This window comes from Rattus norvegicus, chromosome 5 (assembly GCF_021556685.1).
Source record: "Rattus norvegicus strain SHRSP/BbbUtx chromosome 5, alternate assembly SHRSP_T2T, whole genome shotgun sequence".
NCBI lineage: Eukaryota > Metazoa > Chordata > Mammalia > Rodentia > Muridae > Rattus > Rattus norvegicus.
The window spans coordinates 120,379,920-120,403,331 of NC_141538.1; the positions used below are offsets into that span (position 1 = coordinate 120,379,920).

The 23,412-nt window shown below is 39.4% G+C and overlaps 1 protein-coding gene across 5 annotated transcripts in view; it reads left to right on the top strand.

Moving 5' to 3' along the window:
• Efcab7 (EF-hand calcium binding domain 7) overlaps positions 1 to 21,425 on the top strand; it is a 50,756-nt gene extending 29,331 nt beyond the window's left edge. For 4 of the 5 annotated variants that reach the window (XM_087549817.1, XM_087549816.1, XM_087549819.1 and 1 more), the window contains exons 9-14: positions 2,257 to 2,414; positions 3,357 to 3,490; positions 13,672 to 13,820; positions 18,231 to 18,440; positions 19,552 to 19,659; positions 21,173 to 21,425. In XM_087549817.1, coding sequence (XP_087405943.1) covers positions 2,257 to 2,414; positions 3,357 to 3,490; positions 13,672 to 13,820; positions 18,231 to 18,440; positions 19,552 to 19,659; positions 21,173 to 21,247 — 834 coding nt within the window. In that variant the 3' untranslated portion in view covers positions 21,248 to 21,425. The remainder of the gene's footprint in view (positions 1 to 2,256; positions 2,415 to 3,356; positions 3,491 to 13,671; positions 13,821 to 18,230; positions 18,441 to 19,551; positions 19,660 to 21,172) is intronic. The other variant, NM_001191866.1, reaches the window with a different exon arrangement.
• The last annotated feature ends 1,987 nt before the right edge of the window (positions 21,426 to 23,412 follow it).

Genomic DNA, 23,412 nt, shown 5'->3' on the forward strand with positions numbered 1-23,412 from the left:
ACTTGCCATCATAGTGGCATTTTACCACTAGAAGTGGAGAGTAAAGGAAGTTTATGGAATAACATATATTAGGAAGTAACAGTAGCGTTGTGTGTGTGTGTGTGTGTGTATGTGTGTGTGTGTGTGTGTGTATGTGCATGTTCCCACACTATATGTATATAGTATAGTGTGTGTGTGTGTGTGTGTGTGTATGTGCACGCTCCCACACTATATGTATATAGTATAGTGTGTGTGTGTGTGTGTGTGTGTGTGTGTGTGTGTGTGTGTATAGTTTATTCATTTGTTTGTTTGTTTTTAACACAGGGTTTCTCTGTGTAGCTCTGGCTGTCCTGGAACTTGCTTTGTAGACCAGGCTGGCCTCAAACTTGTAATTCTGGCTTCTGGCTTCCAAGTGCTGGGATTAAAGGTGTGAGCCACCATGCCTGGTTAGATATCTTTTAGCTCTTATATGTCAGCCTATATATGGCCAGACTAAAACAATTATCATTTCCAAAGCATGGGTTTGGGAGTTTAGTCTTCATAGTGATTCTCAGTTACATTGAATTAACTACTCTATCAAAATAGGGCTTGATGCCAACCTCAGAGTGATTATGGTTCTAGGATAATCAGGCAGAAAGAATGTAGAACTAAGATGAGCAAGTGAATGATGAGGCAGGAGGAGCACTGAATGTAGAACTGAGATGAACAACTTGTCTGTGAACCTCCAGGATGACCTAAGATATACTTAGGGTTTGGAAATAATATTTGAGCACTATTTGGTGGCTACTGTGTACTGTGGCACAAGTAACTGGACTTAGCTGTTATCCATAACAGTGGGATATGTATAGTTAAGATGGGAACATGATGGTCCCTGGTTTTTATAAGAAATGTTGAGGCTCCAGAAAGCTCCTAGGAGGTGTATAGAGAGTATTGATTGCTTTTTCTATAGAACAGGCGAGTAAAATAATTTCCTATACAAATGTCTTGATACTCATAAATATCCAGGAAACAGGTTTTTTTTTAAGATTTATTTATTTATATGTAAGTACACTGTAGCTGTCTTCAGATCTCATTACAGATGGTCGTGAGCCACCATGTGGTTGCTGGGAATTGAACTCAGAACCTCTGAAAGAGCAGTCAGTGCTCTTAACCACTGAGCCATCTCTCCAGCCCAGGAAACAGTTTTAAATAAGCAGGTCTGTCTAGGACTCTATATTTTGTTTTATAAGTAATCTTATACAATCCACCAAAATGTATTTTGCCAAAAACAATAAGGGAGATCCACAAAGATCAATACCTTATGATTTCACACACACACACACACACACACACACACACACACACACACACACACACACATTAGATGGTGGGGAGAGAGAGTCTTTTTTTTTTAGAGAGATTTATTTATTTTAGTTCTATGAGTACACTCTTGCTATCTTCAGACACACCAGAAGAGGGCATCAGATCTAATTTCAGACGGTTGTGAGCCACCATGTGGTTGCTGGGAATTGAACTCAGGACCTCTGGAAGAGCAGTCAGTGCTCTAACCACTGAGCCATCTCTCCAGCTCCAGAGGGAGAGACTCAAAGTCAAACTTAGAAAAGCAAAGATGTATTATGTGACTTTTCCTGTAATACCAGCACTGGAGAGTCAGAGACAAGAGGTCTACAAAGTCAAGGCCAGCTTATATTATATTTTAAACCATTTGAAAAACATGTGAATTACTAGCTTAAAAATCAAAAGGTAAACAACAGCAGAAAAGAGTAACATTGTAATCCATACAATTCAGGTTTTACAAATATGTTTAACTTGTGTAAATATGAACTTAAAAATTTAACTTTCTTGGACTTCATTGAAATGTTTTTTACAAATCATATATTCATATTTTAATCATAGTAGGAGATTGGCGAAGTTTACTCCTTTTCTTTAAGGAGCTTAGTGTTTGCATAAAAAAATTCCTAAGAATACTCTGCTGCCTGTTGAAGACATTTGCATCACAAACATTTGTGAAGATCTGTGATGACTTAGATGATATATAGCTTCTTCTCTGCTTTTGTTTTTAGGTAATTTTGAAAACATATAGGAACATAGTCCATGGTCTTATACTAGGGTTAAGTACAAGATAGAAAAGAAAAAGAATTTTAAAACAAGGAAGATTAATAAACTGTAACTCAATTGATAAATGTTGACTTAAATACTGTCTAAAGTTTCCCCCTCAGAAGAAAGATTTAAGTTGTTAAGATTTTTGGTTGTTTATTTTGTTTCTCTTGATAAAAGGTGTTTGGATGGACTGGTGAACTAGAACCAGGAATTTATTGGCTAATTCCTTCCACAACTGGATGTAGGCTAAGAAAAGAAACAAAACCAGTAACAGAAGAAGTCCAACTTGTACATAGAGATGAAACAGGGGAATTATCTCTTACAAGTGAGTTTAGGTAAGTTTTATTAGTGCCAGAACTGTGCCACGCAACACAGAATATGAATCAGTCACTCGTCTTTACCTGTTTTCTTTGGCCAGCTCCCATCCCTATCTTTCTGTTGCAATTCAGTATCTTACCACAGCATGATGGATGGTGTGCTTAAAAATAAAAAAGAGGTACAAAGACCAATATCTCATGATTTCACCCGTGTTCTCATGATAAAAATTAAATATGTGTAATAATAGATGTATTATTTAGCTTGATTTACTCATTCTGTGGGGTGTGTGTGTGTGTGTGTGTGTGTGTGTGTGTGTGTGTGTGTTTTAAATTCACTCAGTAACCAAGAGTGACTTTGTATTTGCAAGTCTAGGATTATCGTTAGTCTAGGTTCTATGCACTTGTCCATATTAAATGTATGCCTCTACTAGGTTCTTCTCCACTAGGCATTGGCTTTAAGAATAGATGTTGTTAGTTCTACTCTTAATTTTGGAGTCACATGCTCTACCCGTGAACTGTACCCCCTATTCTTGATTTTGATGACTGTCAAATCTGAAGTCTAAACCTTAGGTTCTTCTGCTGTGTCCAAGACAGTCACAGGGAATTTGGCCACAGACAGATCAAGATGTATTCGGATATAATATAGCTCAGAAAAAAAATTCTTCAATGCTGTTAATATTACTTCCTTTGAAACTTGTCCTTAAAACCTGCCTTTAGGAAGTAGAGCTGTTGCTCAGTGGCTAGGACTCTGGGTTCAAGTGTTAGCACATGCGTGGTGGTTCACACACTCTGTAACTTCAGTCCCAGGATCCAGTGGACTCTTCTGACTTCTGCAGACATCAAGCCTGCATCTAGTGCATAAACATATGTGCAAGCAAAACACACATACTCACTTCTTAAAATTACTGTCTTTAGATGTTTTGTTTTAAAAATAATAATTTTCAATTTTTGTAATTCTAGGTCAACTCTATCAGAGATATTTGAAATAATTGATTTAGATGGCAATGGTCTTATTAGCCTTGAAGAGTACAATTTTTTTGAGTTGAGAACAAGTGGTGAAAAGTGTGATGAGGACGCTTGGGCTGTCTGCAGAGGTGAGTGCGCTACTCTCCATTCTCAGAGGCGAGCCAGACTCTGAGGAAGTTGTTACAACATGGAAGACATGGGGAAACCCTGGGGTAGCGCAAGAGAACCTGCTGCTCTTGCCAGGACCTCAGTTAGGCCCCAGCACCCACCTCAGGCTGCTCCCTCCAGTTCTAGGGTGTTCTACACCTTTTCCTGGCCTTCACGGGCATCTGTATTCACGTGGTACACAAAACTCCTGCAGCCCTACACACACACAAACCCACATACAAATACATTTTTTTAAAAAGTAAGTCTTTTTTTTAAAACTTAAACATTTACTTTTCTTTTTTTTTTTTTCTTTTTTTCCGGAGCTGGGGACCGAACCCAGGGCCTTGCGCTTCCTAGGCAAGCGCTCTACCACTGAGCTAAATCCCCAACCCCCTAACATTTACTTTTCTTAAGGTGATAGTTGATATACTTGCTAAAAGATATGAATTACTTAATGATTATTTCAGCTTTGGGGGGCTTAAAATATATTTTAAAAACTTTAAAATTATTTATTTATTTAATAATTCATATATGTATATGTAATTTTAATTTTTTCAAACCTTATTTTTAATGATGGTTCTTAAATGCTTTAACCTTCCTTGTAGCCCACCACCCACCAGAGGTAGTAGGAAAGAAAGGGTATGGGGGAAGTGGAGTTGTTTACAAAGATTTTTTGGCGCAACTCCCATCTGTAGTATCTGGAAATGGGCAGTTCAGTTCGCAGGTCAGCAGGCAGTGGCAGCTCAGTCTATTGTAAACACTTCATGGATACACCAGCAGTCCAGTTTGGTAGAGCCAGGTTAGCAACAGCAGTGACACAGCCTAGCAGAGACAGCCAGGACTCAGCCTCAGCTCCAGTCCACAGGAGGGACTGGGAGTAACATCAGAAGTCCTTGTCTGTGCCTCTCTCAATGGAACGAATGAGGATCAGTGAAAACTCTGAAGAAGCACAGAGTTACAGCAAGCCAAGCTCTCTCTCAGTCACTCCATCCTCGAGTCCTATCCAAACAGCACAAGTCTCGCCTCAGCATATGCATCCAATGCCTGAGCCTGTAGAAGTGGCAGGAAACTGCAGCGCACTACAGAAGTATTTTGGTGTGTTTGGAGTCCTGCCAATGCAGCTCAATTAAGCAATGAAAGGCGGACCAATACATGCATGCCACTAGCAAAGAATCTTTCATCATATGTTCTTTCACATGCTTGCTTTAGTAGAACATCTTCTCTCCTGTGTCTTCTTCAGTGAAATGTTTCTTCATGAGTTTGTCTGAGCCTTTCCCATCTGTGTCCACTTTAACAAAGTATGCCTTCACATGTTTGCTCCAGCAAAACACCATCCAACCAACTTTCCAAAGAACCCTTAAGTTTCCATCTCATGTAACTATTTTTCATCCATATTTATACCCCATACACCCCCATCATGCCTTCTTCCCACCTTCATGTCCTATCCCCTTTCTTCTTATTTATCCTCCTCTCTACCTCCTCCTCCTCCCCCTCCTCTTCCTTCTCCCACCTCCTCCTCCTCACCTACTGAGTCTAGTGAGTTCTGCCTACTGGAATACTGAGTTCTTATTGAGTTGATCTTGTGCTGGTCTTGTGAAGGTAAGTACATGCAGTGAATTCAGGAGTGCAGGAGCATGTGTTCAGAAAGAAGCACCCTTTCCTCTCCATCCTCCTGCTCTTACATTTCTTCTGTCCTCTGAGCCTTGGGTTGGGGGTGTTCCCTGAGGGCAGTCCCTGATGTACTTCGAGGTCACTTTAAGTACTTTAGTCAGTTCTGAGGCTCTGTATTAACTACTGCCTATACAGAAAACACTTCTCTAGCGAGGGCTGAGAACAACACAAGTTTATGGGCATAAATATAAATATTCATGAGACACTTTTGATAACATGTCCATTTTACCAAAACAACAGTTGTAGATTCCGTGGTAGGGTCTGTGGCTTTATCTTCCAAGCCGTGGACTTTTGACAAGTTTATAGCAACAGGTGAATTTCTTCCTGTGGGATCCAGTCATAAAGTGCTTGGTTACTCCCATACCATTCATCTGCATTTGCACCAGTGAGAAGACCTTACCTGGAAAGCTGGTATTACAGCATTCAGTGGTACTACTGGGTCAGACTGTTGGTGGTTTTATTTTCTCCCTAGTAGCCTGTATAGTACCTTCTGGCACAATGCAAGCCAGCCAGCAGGGAACAGTTTTCCAAGTCAGTTCCAAATTGATTTCTCTGTCCTGCAACCAAAAAAAAAGTGTGTCTTCAAAAATAGGGTCTTAACATCTAGTTATGGTAGACAACAAATGGCAGTGGTGTCTTAGTTACTGTTCTATTGCTGTGATAAGACCTCATGACCAAGGCAACTTTTAAAAGAAAGCATTTAGGGGTTGGGGATTTAGCTCAGTGGTAGAGCGCTTGCCTAGCAAGCACAAGGCCCTGGGTTCGGTCCCCAGCTCCAAAAAAAAAAAAAAAAAAAAAAAAAAAAAAAAAAGAAAGCATTTAATTTGTGGTTCATGGTTCCAGAAGGTTAGAGTCTTTGATCATGGTAGCTATAGCAGGCAGCTGGGAGTTCACATCTTGATCAACAGCATTACGTGGGGGTTGGGAGGAGGATGTGGGCTTTTGAAATTTCAAAAGCCACCCTCAGTGTCTTAGCTCCTCCAACAAAGCAATGTTTCTAATTCTTTCCAAACAGTTCCACCACGTGGGGACCAAGTATTTGATTAAACATGAGCCGATGAGGGCCATTCTCATTCAAATCACCACAAGTGGCAATAGCCCATGTTATTTTAGGGACCTCTAGAGCTTTCCTGACCAATAACTCATAACTCCTGGCACTGATATTTTTATTTAATAACCCATGCCTTATCAGGAAAACATTGTCCACCCATGAAGGGTACCTGTAATTTTTTTTTTTTGAAGGAAACTACTTTTCTAGTACTTGGTAACACTGGGCTACACACTGGTTCTGAAATGGACAACAAAGAGTTAATAAGTTTGTTCCACTAAAAATATTAAAATATCTCCAGAGAGTTGTTTATACATGTTAAGAATTCTTAACTGGCCATGGTGCTACACACCTTTAATCCCAACATGTGGGAGGCAGAGGCAGGAGGATCTTTGTGAAGTGGAGCCCAGTTTGGTCTACATAGTGAGTTCCTGGACAGAAGGGCTACATTAAGAGACTTTGTCAAAAACCAAACAAACAAACAAACAAATAAACAACAACAACTATTTTTTGTATTTGTGCTCAGTTAGGAAAACCCATCAATGGTGATCTAGAAGCCAAGAGCACAACAGAACATCACTGAGAAAGGGGCAGAATCAGTTGTCACTTAGTAGGCATCTGAGATTACAGTAGGGTTTGTGCGTTTAAGCCAAAGCTTGAAAAGTCAAAGGAGGAAACCCAAAAGCCATAGCCAACTATGCACCACAGAATAGGAAGTGTGGAATGTAGCTGGGAGAAAGAGGAACTGTCCATCGCTGCAGTGGCATAATGGATGTCTCCTAGGATGGTATCAGTTTGTAGAGTAAGTAAGCTAGGCAAGAGTCTGACACATCTGTTTTTCTAAACAGCAAGTAGGGTAAAAATATGATACTACTATAAAGGTTGTTCAAATTAATTTTTATAAATATGTTGATGTTTAATATTAAACTTCTATTAAGCTTGATAATATACACAGTACAGTTTTATCTATAAAATATAAAGATATTGTAACTTTAATAATATACCCTTTCATTTCTACGGTTGTTGTCATTCTATTTCAGTGGAAGTGAATCATAATTAAATTTTGTTTTCTTTTCTGTCTTTGTGGTGTGTGTGGTGTGTGTGTGTGTGGGGGGGGGTGTGGTGTGTGCAGATCCATGTCTATGCATGTACATGAAGAGGTCAGAGAGGGATGTTGGGTGTTCTTTTCTATCACTATTCATTTTATTGCTTTGAGACAGAGTCTCTCAATGAGCTTGGAGCTCAACTGGAGACCAGAAAGCCCCCGCGAGCCTCCTGTTGGCTGACAGTCCCCAGTACAGGGGTTATAGGCATGCGCATAGCCACACTAGATTTTTTATCTGGGTACTGGGATCCAAATTTGCTATCTTCATGCAAACATGCTTACCCACTGAACCATCTCCCCAGCTCCTAATTAATATTTTCTTATGGCAAAAATTATTAGTCAATAAAGTTCTATTTAATTAGTTTACGTAAGATCAACTGTTTTGAGAGCTCGCCAGGTACCAGGTGCTCAGCCAAGCTAATACATCAGCTCGTGAAGTAGCCCTGGGACTGCTCTCACTTTATACATAAGCACATAGAATCAAAGAGATTAAGTAGCTTAATCTAGGTCAATAAGCAAGTCAGTTTCATAACTAGGCTTCAGTCCCAGACAATCAGGTTCTAGAACCACAGACTTTATGCTCTCAAATGTTTCTTAAAACTATTGCATTGAAATGATTTGTGGGACGTATTTGCTTCAGTGACAGCCATAATACATACATACACATACATACATACACATACATACACACATACGTACACACACACACACATACATACATACTTACATACATACATACACATACATACATACACACATACATACATACATACATACATATACACACACATAATTTTTAGGTTCTGAAATGTTTATCTCAGCATAGCCAATATTTACTCATTCCTATTGATAATAAAAATACATTATTTAGTTGTAAGATTACCTCAGCATCTTTTTGGCTTTAAAAATACTTTTGTTTCTATTTTGTTCTGTAATAGATTTGCTCTTTGGAAGAGGTTCAGATTGATTGGAAAAGTTAGTAGGATCTGGAGACAGCGGGCATCCGTCTTTCCCACTCCCCCTCTACTAGGTTCTGCCTGTCACTAACAATGCCTGTTAGTGTGGGACACTTGTTAGAATTCATGAGTTCATCTTGCTTCCTTATTTACTATTATTAAGTTTCTCTTCCCTTGTACAGTTGCTGGTTTTGACAACTGTTTAATCCCACAAATACAGTTATCACAGTAGCAGAAAGAATGGTTTCCGTGCTCTAAAGGACTCCCCTGCACTCCACTTGTTTCCCTGCGTATTCATCTCCCAAACCTTGGACAATAATTGATCTTTTTACTATGTAATTTTACCTCTTAAGGAATGTCGTATGACTAAATTGCATGTTTTCTTCCAGGTTTCATGGTTTGATAGTTCATATCTCTTTATTGCTGGATAATAGTTCATTGTATTCAAAACATGAACATGTCACAGTTTGAATTTTTCTATTCCCCTGAAAGACCCCCGGAGTGGGGAGACCCTCACTCAAGTCTTGGGATGACGCGACCCCCCAAGAACTCACACAAGACCGTCCTTGTTGTAATCGCATGAGGTTTATCGATAGCAACCAGTGCACTGGGGTCGAGACTCGTATCCCACGCAGGGGCAGTGGAGTTCGACCCCGAGAGGCTGGGAGAAGAGGTATTTAAAGGGAGAAACCACAACCCAAGGGGGCAGGGATGGCGTCATTGGAAAGTGTGTAGAATAACAGTGAAAAATCACAAGGAAGAACTCTCTGTCCCCGAAGATTGTTTCCTAGGAGAAGCTGTCTCCTACTTCTCAGATTGTTTAACTTCATGGTCCGCTAGTTCCTAGGAGAAGTTGATTCCTGCTTCTCAAGATTGTTCTCTAAGATTTATGGTCAGCTAGTTTCTAGGAGAAAGCTGTTGAGCTGGCCAATGTAATTATCTATTCTATAGCCCTAGGAGAGGCTTCTTGGAACATACAGTTCTGGGGCCTAACCTGTTTTTTTTTTTTTTTTCTGCTCTAAACTTTGTGTCTAGGGGGGCAACTTTAAAACTTTTACCTTTCACCCCTATTGAAGGTGATCTTATGACTTCCCATCTGGGACGTTTGTGAATACAGCTGCTATATGGCAACCCTGTGTGCCGGGTTGTAAACAAGCAAGCTTTCCACTCCTTTACATTTTGGCTCAGTAAATCCTGGGCTGAATGCTGACAGTGTTTAGCTTTGAAAGTGTTTTACAGATGTATGACAGGTTTGATTCTCACCAATCATTACTAGCATTCCTGTCGTGCCACATGTCACCTCCAAAAAACCATCAAATTTTTGGGTTTTAGGCATTCAAACAGGTATGTAGTTGAATCTCATTGTTTGTAATCTCCTAATATCATTTGACATTCGATATCTTTGTATCTATTTTCCACCATTTGTAACTTCTTTAATGATGTCTTTGTTAGTGCCCGACTTTTTGATATAAAAATTCACCTTAAACTTTCTGGTACCCAGTCTGACCCTGGGCTTACCATCCTCCAGCCTCAGCACTGGGTGCTTGCATTGTAGGAATGTGCCAGCATGTCTAGGTTTTGTTGCCTAAGTTTTGTCTTTTTTTAAATGATAGAGTTCTAAGAAGGCTGTGTATGCTATAAATACATATCTTTTATCAGATGTATATTTTGCAAGTATTTCCTCCCAGTCAATTATTTATATTTTTATTCTTCTTGCAATATCATTCACAGAACTTAACTTGTTGAGAAACTGTATTCTTCCTTAGGTCATGTTTTGTATGCTGTGACAGCTACTCTAGGTTTTCAACACACCTGGAAAGAGGGGCCCTCAATTGAGGAATTACTTCTATCACATTGGCCTATGGGCATGTCGTGGGGCATTTTCCTGATTGTTAATTGATGGAGGAGGGCCCAGCACACTGTGGGTAGTGCCACCCCTTGGGTTTGTGGGCTTGGCTTCTATAAGGAAGCCAGATAATCGGAAACAGGGGGAAAGCCAGTAAGCAACAACTCCAGCCTCTAGGTTCCTGTCTTGGCTTTCTGCCCTAGCTCCCTTTTATGATGGGCTGTGACCTATAAGCTAAAATGAACTCTTTCCTCCCCAGCTCACTCTTAGTCATGGTGTTTATCACAGCAGCAGAGAAGTAAGGTAGAACATGTTTGTGGTGGTGTTGCTATTGTCTTTTGAGTCAAGGTCTCATGTAGCTGGCCTTGAACATGCTACACAGTCAAGGCTAGCCTTGAACTCCTAATCCTTATGCTTCTATCTTTCAAATTTGAGGATTATAGTCCTGTTTCACCACAGTGGCTTGGTTTGTACGCTTTTCAAATGGTATCCAAAAACTTCATCACCAAACACAAGTCAGACTAGACCTTTTTCCTGTTATCTTGTAGAAATCTTATAGTTTTGTGTAGTACAGTTTCATCTGTGGCTCTTTTGAAGTTACTGTTTGTGAAAGGTTTAAAGTCTATGCCTAGATTTATTACGGATATAAGCATGTTTCGGGACATTGTTGAAAAAACTTGTTTAGTCATTCTGTCGCTCTCCTCTGTTACTTACCAGTAATATGGATATATTCTGTTGCATTGACCTATTTTTCAATTCTCTCACTAATACCACTTTTAATTATAGCTTTATGTAAGATTTGGAGTCAGGTTAATAGTATAATCTGTTTTCTTTTAGTAGGCCAAGGGTTAAAACTAGGACTATATCTGCTAGAGAAGTGCTTTACCACTGAGCTTTATACTCAACCCTATAATAAATTTGAAAATTAATAAGGATTAAGAATTTTAAGTTTTACTTATAGAAGAAAAACTAGGGAAGCATCTGGAACACATGGGCACTGGAAAAAATTTCCTGAACAAAACACCAATGGCTTATGCTCTAAGATCAAGAATCGACAAATGGGATCTCATAAAACTGCAAAGCTTCTGTAAGGCAAAGGACACTGTGGTTAGGACAAATCGGCAACCAACAGATTGGGAAAAGATCTTTACCAATCCTACAACAGATAGAGGCCTTATATCCAAAATATACAAAGAACTCAAGAAGTTAGACCGCAGGGAGACAAATAACCCTATTAAAAAATGGGGTTCAGAGCTAAACAAAGAATTCACAGCTGAGGAATGCCGAATGGCTGAGAAACACCTAAAGAAATGTTCAACATCTTTAGTCATAAGGGAAATGCAAATCAAAACAACCCTGAGATTTCACCTCACACCAGTGAGAATGGCTAAGATCAAAAACTCAGGGGACAGCAGATGCTGGCGAGGATGCGGAGAAAGAGGAACACTCCTCCATTGTTGGTGGGATTGCAGACTGGTACAACCATTCTGGAAATCAGTCTGGAGGTTCCTCAGAAAATTGGACATTGAACTGCCTGAGGATCCAGCTATACCTCTCTTGGGCATATACCCAAAAGATGCCCCAACATATACAAAAGGCACGTGCTCCACTATGTTCATCGCAGCCTTATTTATAATAGCCAGAAGCTGGAAAGAACCCAGATGCCCTTCAACAGAGGAATGGATACAGAAAATATGGTACATCTACACAATGGAATATTACTCAGCTATCAAAAACAACGGCTTTATGAAATTCGTAGGCAAATGGTTGGAACTGGAAAATATCATCCTGAGTGAGCTAACCCAAACACAGAAAGACATACATGGTATGCACTCACTGATAAGTGGCTATTAGCCCAAATGCTTGAATTACCCAAGATGCCTAGAACAAATGAAACTCGAGACGGATGATCAAAATGTGAATGCTTCACTCCTTCTCTAAAAGGGGAACAAGAATACCCTTGGCAGGGAAGAGAGAGGCAAAGATTAAAACAGAGACTGAAGAAACTCCCATTCAGAGCCTGCCCCACATGTGGCCCATACATATACAGCCACCCAATTAGACAAGATGGATGAAGCAAAGAAGTGCAGACCGACAGGAGCCGGATGTAGATCTCTCCTGAGAGACACAGCCAGAATACAGCAAATACAGAGGCGAATGCCAGCAGCAAACCACTAAACTGAGAATAGGACCCCCGTTGAAGGAATCAGAGAAAGAACTGGAAGAGCTTGAAGGGGCTCGAGACCCCCCATATGTACAACAATGCCAAGCAACCAGAGCTTCCAGGGACTAAGCCACTACCTAAAGACTATGCATGGACTGATCCTGGACTCTGACCTCATAGGTAGCAATGAATATCCTAGTAAGAGCACCAGTGGAAGGGGAAGCCCTGGGTCCTGCTAAGACTGAACCCCCAGTGAACTAGACTGTGGGGGGGAGGGCGGCAGTGGGAGGATGGTTGGGAGGGGAACACCCATAAGGAAGGGGAGGGGGGAGGGGGATGTTTACCGGGAAACCAAAGAATTATTATTACGTATTAAATAAATTAAAAAAAAATTAAAAAAAAAGAAAGAAAAGCACAAATATAATCTCAAAAAAAAAAAAGAAAAAAAAAGAATTTTAAGTTTTAAATGTCAAGTTATTGTTGGCCCACATAGTATAGTATTAAAAACACATTTTCTTTAATACTTTCTTTGTAATGCATATCAAATATTAATTTTTATCTTTACTAAATAGTACATTACTATTGTTCTCTACGATTTAATTTGGATAATTTTCCATAAAAATCCTGTGAATCAATTAGAAAACATTTTAAAATACTGGTATATCTTTCGTTTTCTTATAATAATGCATTGAAAAGAGGTGCTGTCTCATTTCCACAGAGTATATACAGATGGGAGGCCTGCAATCTTTCTTGTAGGAAGTTGCCAAAATATAACCCATTGATACTATGTATTATCCATAGATTCATTTCAAGACAAGCATATGATACATAGGTGAATAGATAGGAACTATTAAACACATAGACATATATATGTATGTATGTATATGTGTGTGTGTGTATGTATGTACGTATGTCTAGATACTGGTAAGTTTAGTTTTTAACTCACAAATAATGTTAAATAAGCATAATTAGACTTCCCTTGGGAAATGCAGGTTTTCATTATCCAACAGTTTTTCAAGGACCTGCCAACAATTTGTTAGAGAAACTATACTTTTAGTAGTAGATTTCTTAAGCCTTACCCTTTCGGTTCTCCCTTTCTCAACTCCAATAGTATGGGATTTATTTATATCAAGTTCATACAGGTTCTGGTGGGCCTAAAGGGGCATATGAAATATAAATTCTTATGAGTGGTCAGGTTGGAAAAAGTACAGTTTCCTCTGTGTTGAGCTGTGAGAAATTAGAAAAGGAAGCAAGTTTGTGGGATTTTTAATTTTCTTGTTACTGCTGACAACTGAAAGTTTATACTTAGTATAGACATTAAACACGTGGACTTTTGAATAATGTGTGGAAGAAATGATGTTTGTGTTTACAGAAAACTTTGACACAAAGAAGAATGAATTAACAAGACAGGGCTTTATGGACTTGCATCTAATGGAAGCAAATGACCGAGAAGGAGACCCTCTTGACCTGTGGGTGACTCTACATTCCATGGGCTACAATACGGCTCTGGAGCTGACAGAGGTAGAGTACTCCAATGCTGACAGTGGCCTTGGTTTTCATGGTATCTGCCCTTGAACAGTCTCCTAATCCATGACTTTTAAACTTAGACACTCAAGTCCTTGAACTTCACCAGTGTAAGGTGAATCCCGGCACATTCCAGGTGTGTCTCCAGTACTTTCTGAAGCATGTTCTTTACCGAAATGGACTTACTCTCAACTATGATTAGTCAGAGACAAAACGGTTTGAACCTTGAGTGAAGAGGGAAATTAGTAACCCAAATGTACTTATTTTTGCTGGAACACTGTCTAAGAATGGAGTTGTATGAGGAGAATTCTGAGTGGTTGTGAGAAAACTCCAAGAAAACAAAACAAGAGTCTTGTGACCTCAGTTTCTTCAAAAAATATGGAATTGTTCTTGGAATGTGCTTTTGTGTCCCACTCAGGTGTAGCCGATAGGAGTGAGTTTACCTTAGATTATTTATTACGGCTGAGTACTGTATGCCTCTATGGAAAAACACGTTTTTGCCACGAGCGGTTTGTCCTATTGATTGAATGTCTTACTCATGTGATTCTTAACTCTCAAAGATTAAATTGGCTGATGCTTTGAGTAAAGTTGGCTTGTGCATGAGGCTTTAGTGTGCCTCATTTTTAGGCCCCACTTTCCCAGGTTCAGGCCACCAACCTATTTTAAATTGGAGATGGGTGCTTGAATTGTCAAAATCTTATTTATAGAGGAACTTCATCCTAAGAGAAAGAAGATCTCTGAGAATAAGTGTCTACAGAGAGTTGGGAATGCTTAGTTTTGTTTTGGTTTTTTTTGTTTGTTTGTTTTGTTTTTGTTTTCGTTTTATATAGTGCTTCTTGGGTTAATGTTTATAAGACACTGGAAACAGTGGCTGACTATCTAAAGTATTTTGTGTGTGATGTGCTAGTCAGTAGCACAATGACTGTTAACACAGCAGGTACAAAGCTAGATAATACTGTAAGTCCAAAGGAGGAGGGAAATTAGACCTTCTTAAATTCTGTATCATGTTTAAAATACAGGATTTAAGAGTTTGAGCTCAAGCCACATACCAACTAAATAATAAGATTTCTTTATACTCTTAACCTGGTACTCATTTTCTCATACATCAGTCACCTTTTTATTACTTATTTTATATGTACAAATGCTTTGATTGCATGTATGATTGTGTACCACATACATACCTTGTGTCAATAGACGTCAGAAGAAGGTGTCAGACCCCTTGGCACCTGAGTCACAGATGATGGTGAGCTACGGTGTGGGTGCTGGGAAATGAATCCATGTCCTCTGAAGAGCAACCCATGCTCTTAACTGCTGAGCCATCTCTCCAGCTCCCACTTCAGTCACTTAAAGGGGTAATACTAGAAATAACAGATGTAAAATGTAAGTACTTTGACTAAATCCATGTTTTTTATATCATTCAATATTCCTCAGAAGTGTACTTTCTGAGTGCTCTCTCTCTCGCTCTCTCTCGCTCTCTCTCTCTCTCCCCCTCCCTCCCTTCTCCCTCTTTAAGTACCTCATTTTATTAATTTATTTTGTATATATGAGTACACTGTCACCGTCTTCAGACACACCAGAACTGAGCATCAGATCCCATGACAGATGGTTGTAAGCCACCATGTACTTGCTGGGATTGAACTCAGGACCTCTGAAAGAGCAGTCAGTGCTCTTAATTGCTGAACCACTTCTCTGGCCCTCTGTAATTTTTAAATATCCCTCTTTAACCTAATATTTTGTGAATTTTACATTTGAACCATGGTTGTAAAAGCTACTTTTAGTGTTTAATCAGTATTCTACTATACATGTTTTCATGTGATAGAAATTTAAAATCAGAAAAACAATTTGAAAACATTTGAAACCATTTATTAATACTTACCTTTGAAAGACTTATAAGGTAAATTTTTATTTGACTTAAATTTTATTTATAACATCAAATAGATATTATATTCCCACTATTTGAAACTTAATAGACAGGGGCTGAGGATGGCACTTAGTTGGTAAGAGTGATTGCCTAGAGTACACAAAGCCCTGAGTACAACTCCCCAAACCATATAAACTGGGCATGGTAATGTATGCCATTTAAATAGAAAATATTTAACAGGAGAAAACACCCGCAGCAGAACTGTCAGAGGATGGTGTCCTGGTGTGCTTTCCATTGTTGGACAAAAACCATGACCAAAAGCAACCAGGGGAGGAAAGGGCGTATTTACAACTTGTACATCATGATGGGAAGTCAGGGCAGGAACTGAAGCAGAGGCCATGGAGGGGTGCTGTCTATTGCTTGCTCTCCGTGCTTTGCTCAGCCTGCTTTCTTCTCTCTCTCTCTCTCTCTCTCTCTCTCTCTCTCTCTCTCTCTCTCTCTCTGGAAAAGAAGTCAAAGTACCTTTATTTGCAGGTGAGATAATATAAAGTGACCACAAAAATTCCACCACGAAACACACACAGCTGATAAAGACCTTCAGCAAAGTACCTGGATACAAAATCAACTCACAAAACTTCATTGCCCCTCCCCCCATTTTAAACTGATTTTTCTCTTTTCTTTAAGTGATAGAGTTTATTTCTATGTTTTCTGAGTCACATGTGTGAAAGAATGTAAGCAAGTGTACCAGGTGACAGTGGTCACCATGCATAGTGAGAACCAGTCAGTTTTCAAGTTTTGAGATAGGAGTTGGTAAAATGAAACCTCGCCGTTAGAGACAACAACAACAACACAATTATGCATAAGCTAGAAGAAAGCTTTTGTCATTCCATACATTTAAATAGAATGAAAAAGGCCAATGAGCATCCTGTCAGGAAGAATTTTGTTAACTGGAAAGATACAGAAGTACATGATTTAACCTTAAAACTATGATCTAAAAGATCCAATCAGTGATCACTTTATGTGTGAATTTTGATCAAAATTTTCCAAATACTATTGGTTTTCCATATTGTAATTTATCTTCCTGTCTTATTCCATCATCATGCCTTTTTCACACTCCAGATCTTATCCCCTCCTGGTCTACCCTCTGACTACTGCCCATCCCACACCTCCTCCCACCCTCCAGTCTCCTGAGGCTTAGGTGCACCCTCTCTGACTGAGCCCAGACCCGGCCGCCCTCTGCTGTGTGTGGGCTCATCTCAGCGGGCGTCTGCTGCCTGGTTGGTGGTTGGTGGTCCAGGGTCTGAGAGAGCTCAGGGTGCTGGCCCTCCTCCTCAGCTTCTTCCAGCTTCTCCCCACCCAATTCAACCACAGGGTCAGCAGCTTCTGACCATTGGTTGGGTATAAATATCAGCACCTAACTCTTCCAGCTGCTTGTTGGATCTATCGGAGAGCAGTCCTGATAGATCCCTTTTTGTGAGCACTCCATAACCTCAGTAATAATGTCAGGCCTTGGGGCCCCGCACTGAGCTGGATCCCATTTTGGGCCTGTTGCTGGACCTCCTTTTCCTCAGGCTCATCTCCATTCTTGTCCCTGCAGGTCTTTCAGACAGGAACAATTATGGGTCAGAGTTTTTACTGTGGGAAAGCAACCCCATCCCTCACTTGAAGCCCTGTTCTCTCTTTCCACTGTAAGGTATTTCATCTAACATCCCCCTCTCTCACCTCTCAGGTCTCTGGTACATTCTGGAGGGTCCCCCTACCTCCCACCACCTGAGGTTTCCTGTTTCCATTCTTTCTGCTGGCCCTCGGGGGCTTCCCCCATCCAATACCTGATCATGTTCCCCTCTTCCCTTCCCTGCCCCTTTTCTCACTCAGGTCCCTCCCTCCCTCCCTCCCTCCCCTCTTGTGATTTCTTCCTTCTTCCTCCCAAGTGGGATTGGGGTGTCCTCACTTGGGCCCTTCTCAGCCTGCTTTCTTATATATCCTAGGATCATCTGCCCAAGGAGTAGCACCACCCACAATTGACCGAGCACCCCCACATCAATTATTAATCAAGAAAATGTCCCACACACTTGTTCACAGGCCCATGTGATAGAGGCATTTTGTCATTTGACTTTTTCTCTTCCCAGATAAACCTAGACTTTGTGTCAAGTTGACAAAAAAACCTCCCCAGCACAAATAAGACTACCACACCCCCAGCATAGATGAGACTGTCACAACCCCCTCCCCAGCACAGATGATGAGACTGCCACTCTAACTAAGGAAGGATAAGTCGAGGTCTGTCGCTTACTAAGAGAACAGTGCTGGGCAGGCATGGTTGGTCCACACATATTATCATGCTTGCTTTTATTTATTTTATGCTAAATAAAATAAATATTTTAAGGCCACGATGTTAAGCTTCTGTCTCAGTGTCAGGCTTGGTGGCAAGCACTTCTCCCCACTGGCCAAATGAAGTTTAAGTGATATGGTAAGCATTTATAGTAAGTCTGTTTGTTTAAAATTTTACCAGGAGGCTAATTCAAGATTGTGTTTGTTTCCCCCATCAGGCATGCCCGTTTGTCATCAATGTCTATGCAGAAAGGTGCAAGCCAAGGATTAAAGCTGTGCATATGGAGGCATGCAGTGGGCAGCTTGAGAGGGCCATTTGCAAATCTGTCCTTGATAGAAGCAATGCTAAAGTCATGGATGGCTATGAGAATATAGTCGTGCACACTTGCAATCAAGACTCATGGATAACATCAATTATTGAAAATAAGGTACTGAAAATAAACTTTACACACTGCCAGGGTCATAGCCAGTGCGATTTTCCAAGGCATGATCATTGCTGCTTGAAAATGAGGTATTGATTGTGAGGCGCTTTTCCTTATTTTAGTGTACAGTTTAATACTAATGTTATCTTCCTTCTTACATTGCAGCCAAATGTCATACTATATTTTTAATATTTATAATGGACAATTATTCTTTTTAGTGTATATAAATCAAACTTGGCATTATACTATTATGTTATTTATAATAACTCAAGACCATAGTTTTTATTTTAAAATATGAAAGTTACAATTTGGAGATTAGTGAAGAATCAGCATAACTTAGGTACAAAATAAGGATATAATTTTTGTTTCTATAAAAGATTTTATTTTTTAAATCTATTAGATTGTTACACAGCAAGACCATTATTAGGAAGTATGAAATATACTCTCTGATTTCAAGTTGAGATACTTAGAAAGGCCCTCAGAGAGACCAGCGAATAAGTAAATATTAAGCCATCGCATAGTGCATGTAGTTTTAGCCTACCCTTGTCTCTTGCAGGGGTTTAGGCAGTAGAACTTGGGGACGATGTGTGATGAGGGGAAAGAGAGTGGTAGAGTAGGATTTCAGCTTTATCTGCGGTTTCGATATACTGAGAGGCAACCTTTAGAAGTAAGGCAAACCAAAGAAGAAACATGGGGAAGGGACAGCACAAAGGATCATTAGGAAGGTCAGAAACAATGGTAGAGCAGAGAGGATCTCAATGACATGATGTTTCAGGCACCTTAGTTGGAAGGTGGGATCCAAGTGAAATGGATGCTAGAAAAATAGAGGTGGAAGACAGACATTGTTGCTATAATAAGCCAAGGATGAGGTAACTTGCTCTTACTGTCCACAGTGGTCTGGGAATGAAAAATCAAAGGGAAAATCAAAATTAAAACTCATTTGAAAGAAAGCTGCTGATGTCATTGGAGGTCAGTCATTTAGAAGGAAGCCCATGGCACTGAGCCAGCGGGTGTGAATTTGTAATGGACTGGATTCTAGAAATGGAGGCTCTGGTCTTATTCTCAGGTTTATATCTGTATTTATTTTTCAAAACTAAAGACTTTAAATTTTCCACAGTCAGATGACAAAGTGATTATTCACATCAACAATGAACTGAGTAAAAACTGTGTCAACAACAGAGGACTCAACATCTTTGCAGTAGAAGTGGCACCAAGATCTACAATGGTAAATGTTACTCTCTAACTAATGCTGTTGGAAAGAAATCATTTACTCTCAGTGCAATCAATAAGCATGTGGCATGAAATGAGGTTGAAAGTTACTTAAACACGACATTCCTAGCACCAAATACCCCATTTCTTCTGCAGGAGGATTTATGTTAGTTAGTTTTGGACTCTTCTCTCATTTAACCCAGGCTGGCCTCAGACTCACATCGTGGCCAAGACTGATTTTAAATTCCTGATCTAAGTTCCACTGTGTCTGACAGAGACTTTCCTTTTAATTCAGTCTTGTCACTGTTTGAGTGACTATGGGATAGTCTTTAACCTTCTCTGTTCTAGTTTGTTTTAAATTTTGTTTTACATGGTGTGTGTGCACATGTAGATGCATCCATGCACATTCATGCCACCGAATGCATGTCAGAGTTGGAGGACAGTTGTGAGGAAACCATGTGTGTTCAAGGATCCAGTTCAGGGGCAGGCACTTCTGTCAGCTGAGCCATCTGCCAGCTCTGTCCAGTTTAAGGGTAAAATTAAAGTAATGTCACTAGGTTAGGTAAGTCCTTCACAAAGTTAGTATAAAGATAAAAATAACATTATATACATGAAAGCACTTTTAAACATCATATGAAGAAATGTCAAATATTATGACTAATAAGTTATTTTAATAACTCAAACTGTGCTTATCTACACTATTAGTATTGTTCAACATTACCTGAGAAGTGAAACACCTCTAAGTTTTAGGTAAGCAACTAAGTCAAGAGCCAGAAATAGCTATAAGCTTAGTATAGCAGACTCTGTCTTTCTGATGAGGTCACAAATTGAAAGCAAGAATGGATCAGCAGACTGCCAGGGTCTGGTGAAGGAACATAGTAAAGGCTCACTAGTGTATTTTTTACACCCTCCCCCATGTTTTCTGTGAAATTCCACAACCTTCTTGAGTGATTTAAAGGTAAAGAGTAAAAATAGCTTATTCTTAAGTTTCTCCATGAAGACTTAGGAGATGGACTGCAGGGTAACTCAGTGAGTGAAGTTCTTGCTGTGCATCCTCAGAGCCCTGTAAGCCAGGCATGGTGGAACCCAGTATGGAACCCTAGTTCTAGGGAGAGAAACAGGCCAGACAGTCTAGCCTGGTCATCGGGGGCAGGTTCCCTGAGGTGGGTAGTGTCTGAGGAATGATCATTGAGCTTGACCTCTTCCTTCCACATATGTACATGCATGCATGTTCACCCACATGAACATGTGTACACATGTGCACACAGAGATTTTTTTCCTTTGCTGAGACAACAGTCTCACCGGGGAACCCTGACTGACCTAGAACTTGCTGTGTAGAACAAATTTCCCATGAACTCACACATATATGCCTGTCTCTGTCTCTTGAATGTTTGCATTAAAGGTGTGCTCCACCACGCCTAGTTTCACTATATTTTTTTTTATTATACTATGCCTAGAAATGTCATATTGAAGATTAGCAAATAACAATAAATTATCAAAAAATAAAAGCTTTCTGTTTTTATATGCAGGTTTGTCAACATGTAATGCCCCTGAATGAGGAACAAGAATGGATATATTGTTGTGTGTATTCTCTTGTATCTTAAAGAATTCCATTTGGAGCTATCAAGCTAAGAAGTATTTTAGATCAAATATTTTATTTATTAACTACATGCTTTTCCATGTAACTGGTATACTTAATAATCTGTTTCATTTCTATGCATTTATATTTTATGTCCATGTTATATATTTTATTATTAAAATACAAATAGTGTTTTAAAAGTATGTGAGTGTCTTGTTAATTGAGTGGGAAACATAGTACTTTTTTATTTTTTAATGAAAAGAAAACTATAGATAGGATTTTAAAAAATAATATTCAATGACTTCTTCAAAAACTTTTGGTTTGTCTTATAAATACTAAAAGACAATATAAATACAAAACCAGCTATTTAAGATCTATTTATTAAAAAGGTAAAGTGGAATTGAAGAAACCTATTTTGTGTGATAGGAAGCTAAACCTGATGGCATTTGCAGGGATATTTTGACCCAACAGCAGGTTTCCCACTGGCTGCTCTTCACAGAGGGTCCACTGGAATGGTTAAAGTTAGGCCTGTGTAGCAGTTAAGGGCATGAAAAATGACAACAAGCAATTAAAAACTGTCATTAACAGAGTACTGGCCAGTGTCAGCTTGGAAATATGAGTACCATTGTCAGATCCTATTATTTTGTCTTCTACATGCCAGCACACAGTTTAAATGTTACTTGGAGTTTGGACCATTAATTTATATATGTAAAATGGTTACGGGTTCGGTCCCCAGCTCCGGAAAAAAGAAAAAAAAAATGGTTACGTTACCTTACTGTTTGAACTCTTCAAATGGATGTCTCATTAAAAGTAGTTTGTTTATTGTCAAATGCTTTACAAATTCAACAGCTGTGGCCATATATCTCATGTCACCTCATACTGAGTTACAGAAAATTGTGTATGGTACTAAAAACATATGACAAAGTTGTTACATTTGTCTAAAGTAGTATAGGGGTTTATAATCAGATAATTGGTCTCATGAAGTATTGTCTCACGAACGTGGAGACTCAGGAAAGAGACCACAGAGCAATGGAGCAGGACCTGTCTCACAAAACCTCTGCTCTGCTGGAGCTGTGGCGACTGGGGTAGGAGCTCACTATCCTAGCAGTTCCATCTCAGTTAAATTTTCTTTTTCTTTCTAACTTTTAACATTCTACAGTTCTGATATTTTAAAACTAATTTGTTAGGTTTCAGATACTACCTTAAGAAGGCCTTAAATTACTATACTTAATCACTTCCTGATTTTCTATTAATATTGGCATAGACAAAGTTTTTGTTTTTTTAAGCTAGTAGCCTTTTCTTATATTTATTTTTGTGTAGGTTAAATATACAGCAGAAACTGAATATGCTACATTTAATCCTATCTTGGGTATAAACCAGAAAAATAGAACTGTATTTCTGATTATAGCCACTAGGGGGTGAGTGCATATTAGAAGTGGGGGCAGGGGTTGGGGGAGGGGGAGTTTTCAACTCTGGTAAGCTCTTTATGATTTCTAACAAGGCTCCTCTGGTGAACTGTGTGCTTTGTCTGAATGGAAAATGCATGGAAAACAGTTACTGCTAAAATGAATACCAAGTCTTCTCCTCTTAAAAAAGTACTGACTTTCAGTTCCTTATGACTGTAGTTATAAGATATATATATATCCCTGCTAGCTTTATTTGGTGTAAAATCTTGACTGTTGCTATCTAGCCTGCTTAAATCCTCAGGAAAAGAAGGAACTACATACATCATGGCTTGAGGAAAATAAGGTAAATGAATGTGCTGATTTAAAAGAAGTAAGTAGGGTCTGTGTAGGCAGAGAATTTAAGGTCCAGAAGGTAGTAATAGTTGCCCAGTCTAAGGAAGCAAGCCTTGGCCTGCTTTGGAACATCTGTATTTGCTAACCATAGCTGTTCTGTCTAAGGATATCAAGAACAGTTAGCCTTAATTCTCATAAGCTGCCTTTATTTGTAACCAAAGTCAGTGTGGCCTTTTGCATAGGCACTCCAGGACTGCGGCTACAGCTTACTTAGTGTGCATGATCCTGGCTTTGATCTCTAGAACCACAAAAACACAGGGAAAGGAGAATCCTTTTACTTTACATAGTTCTCAAAATAACAATATTAAAGATAGCACCATATACATTATAAAGGACCTGGATATTGTTTCATTCTTCAAAATTAAGCTATGTTTCCTATTTCTTTTAGATG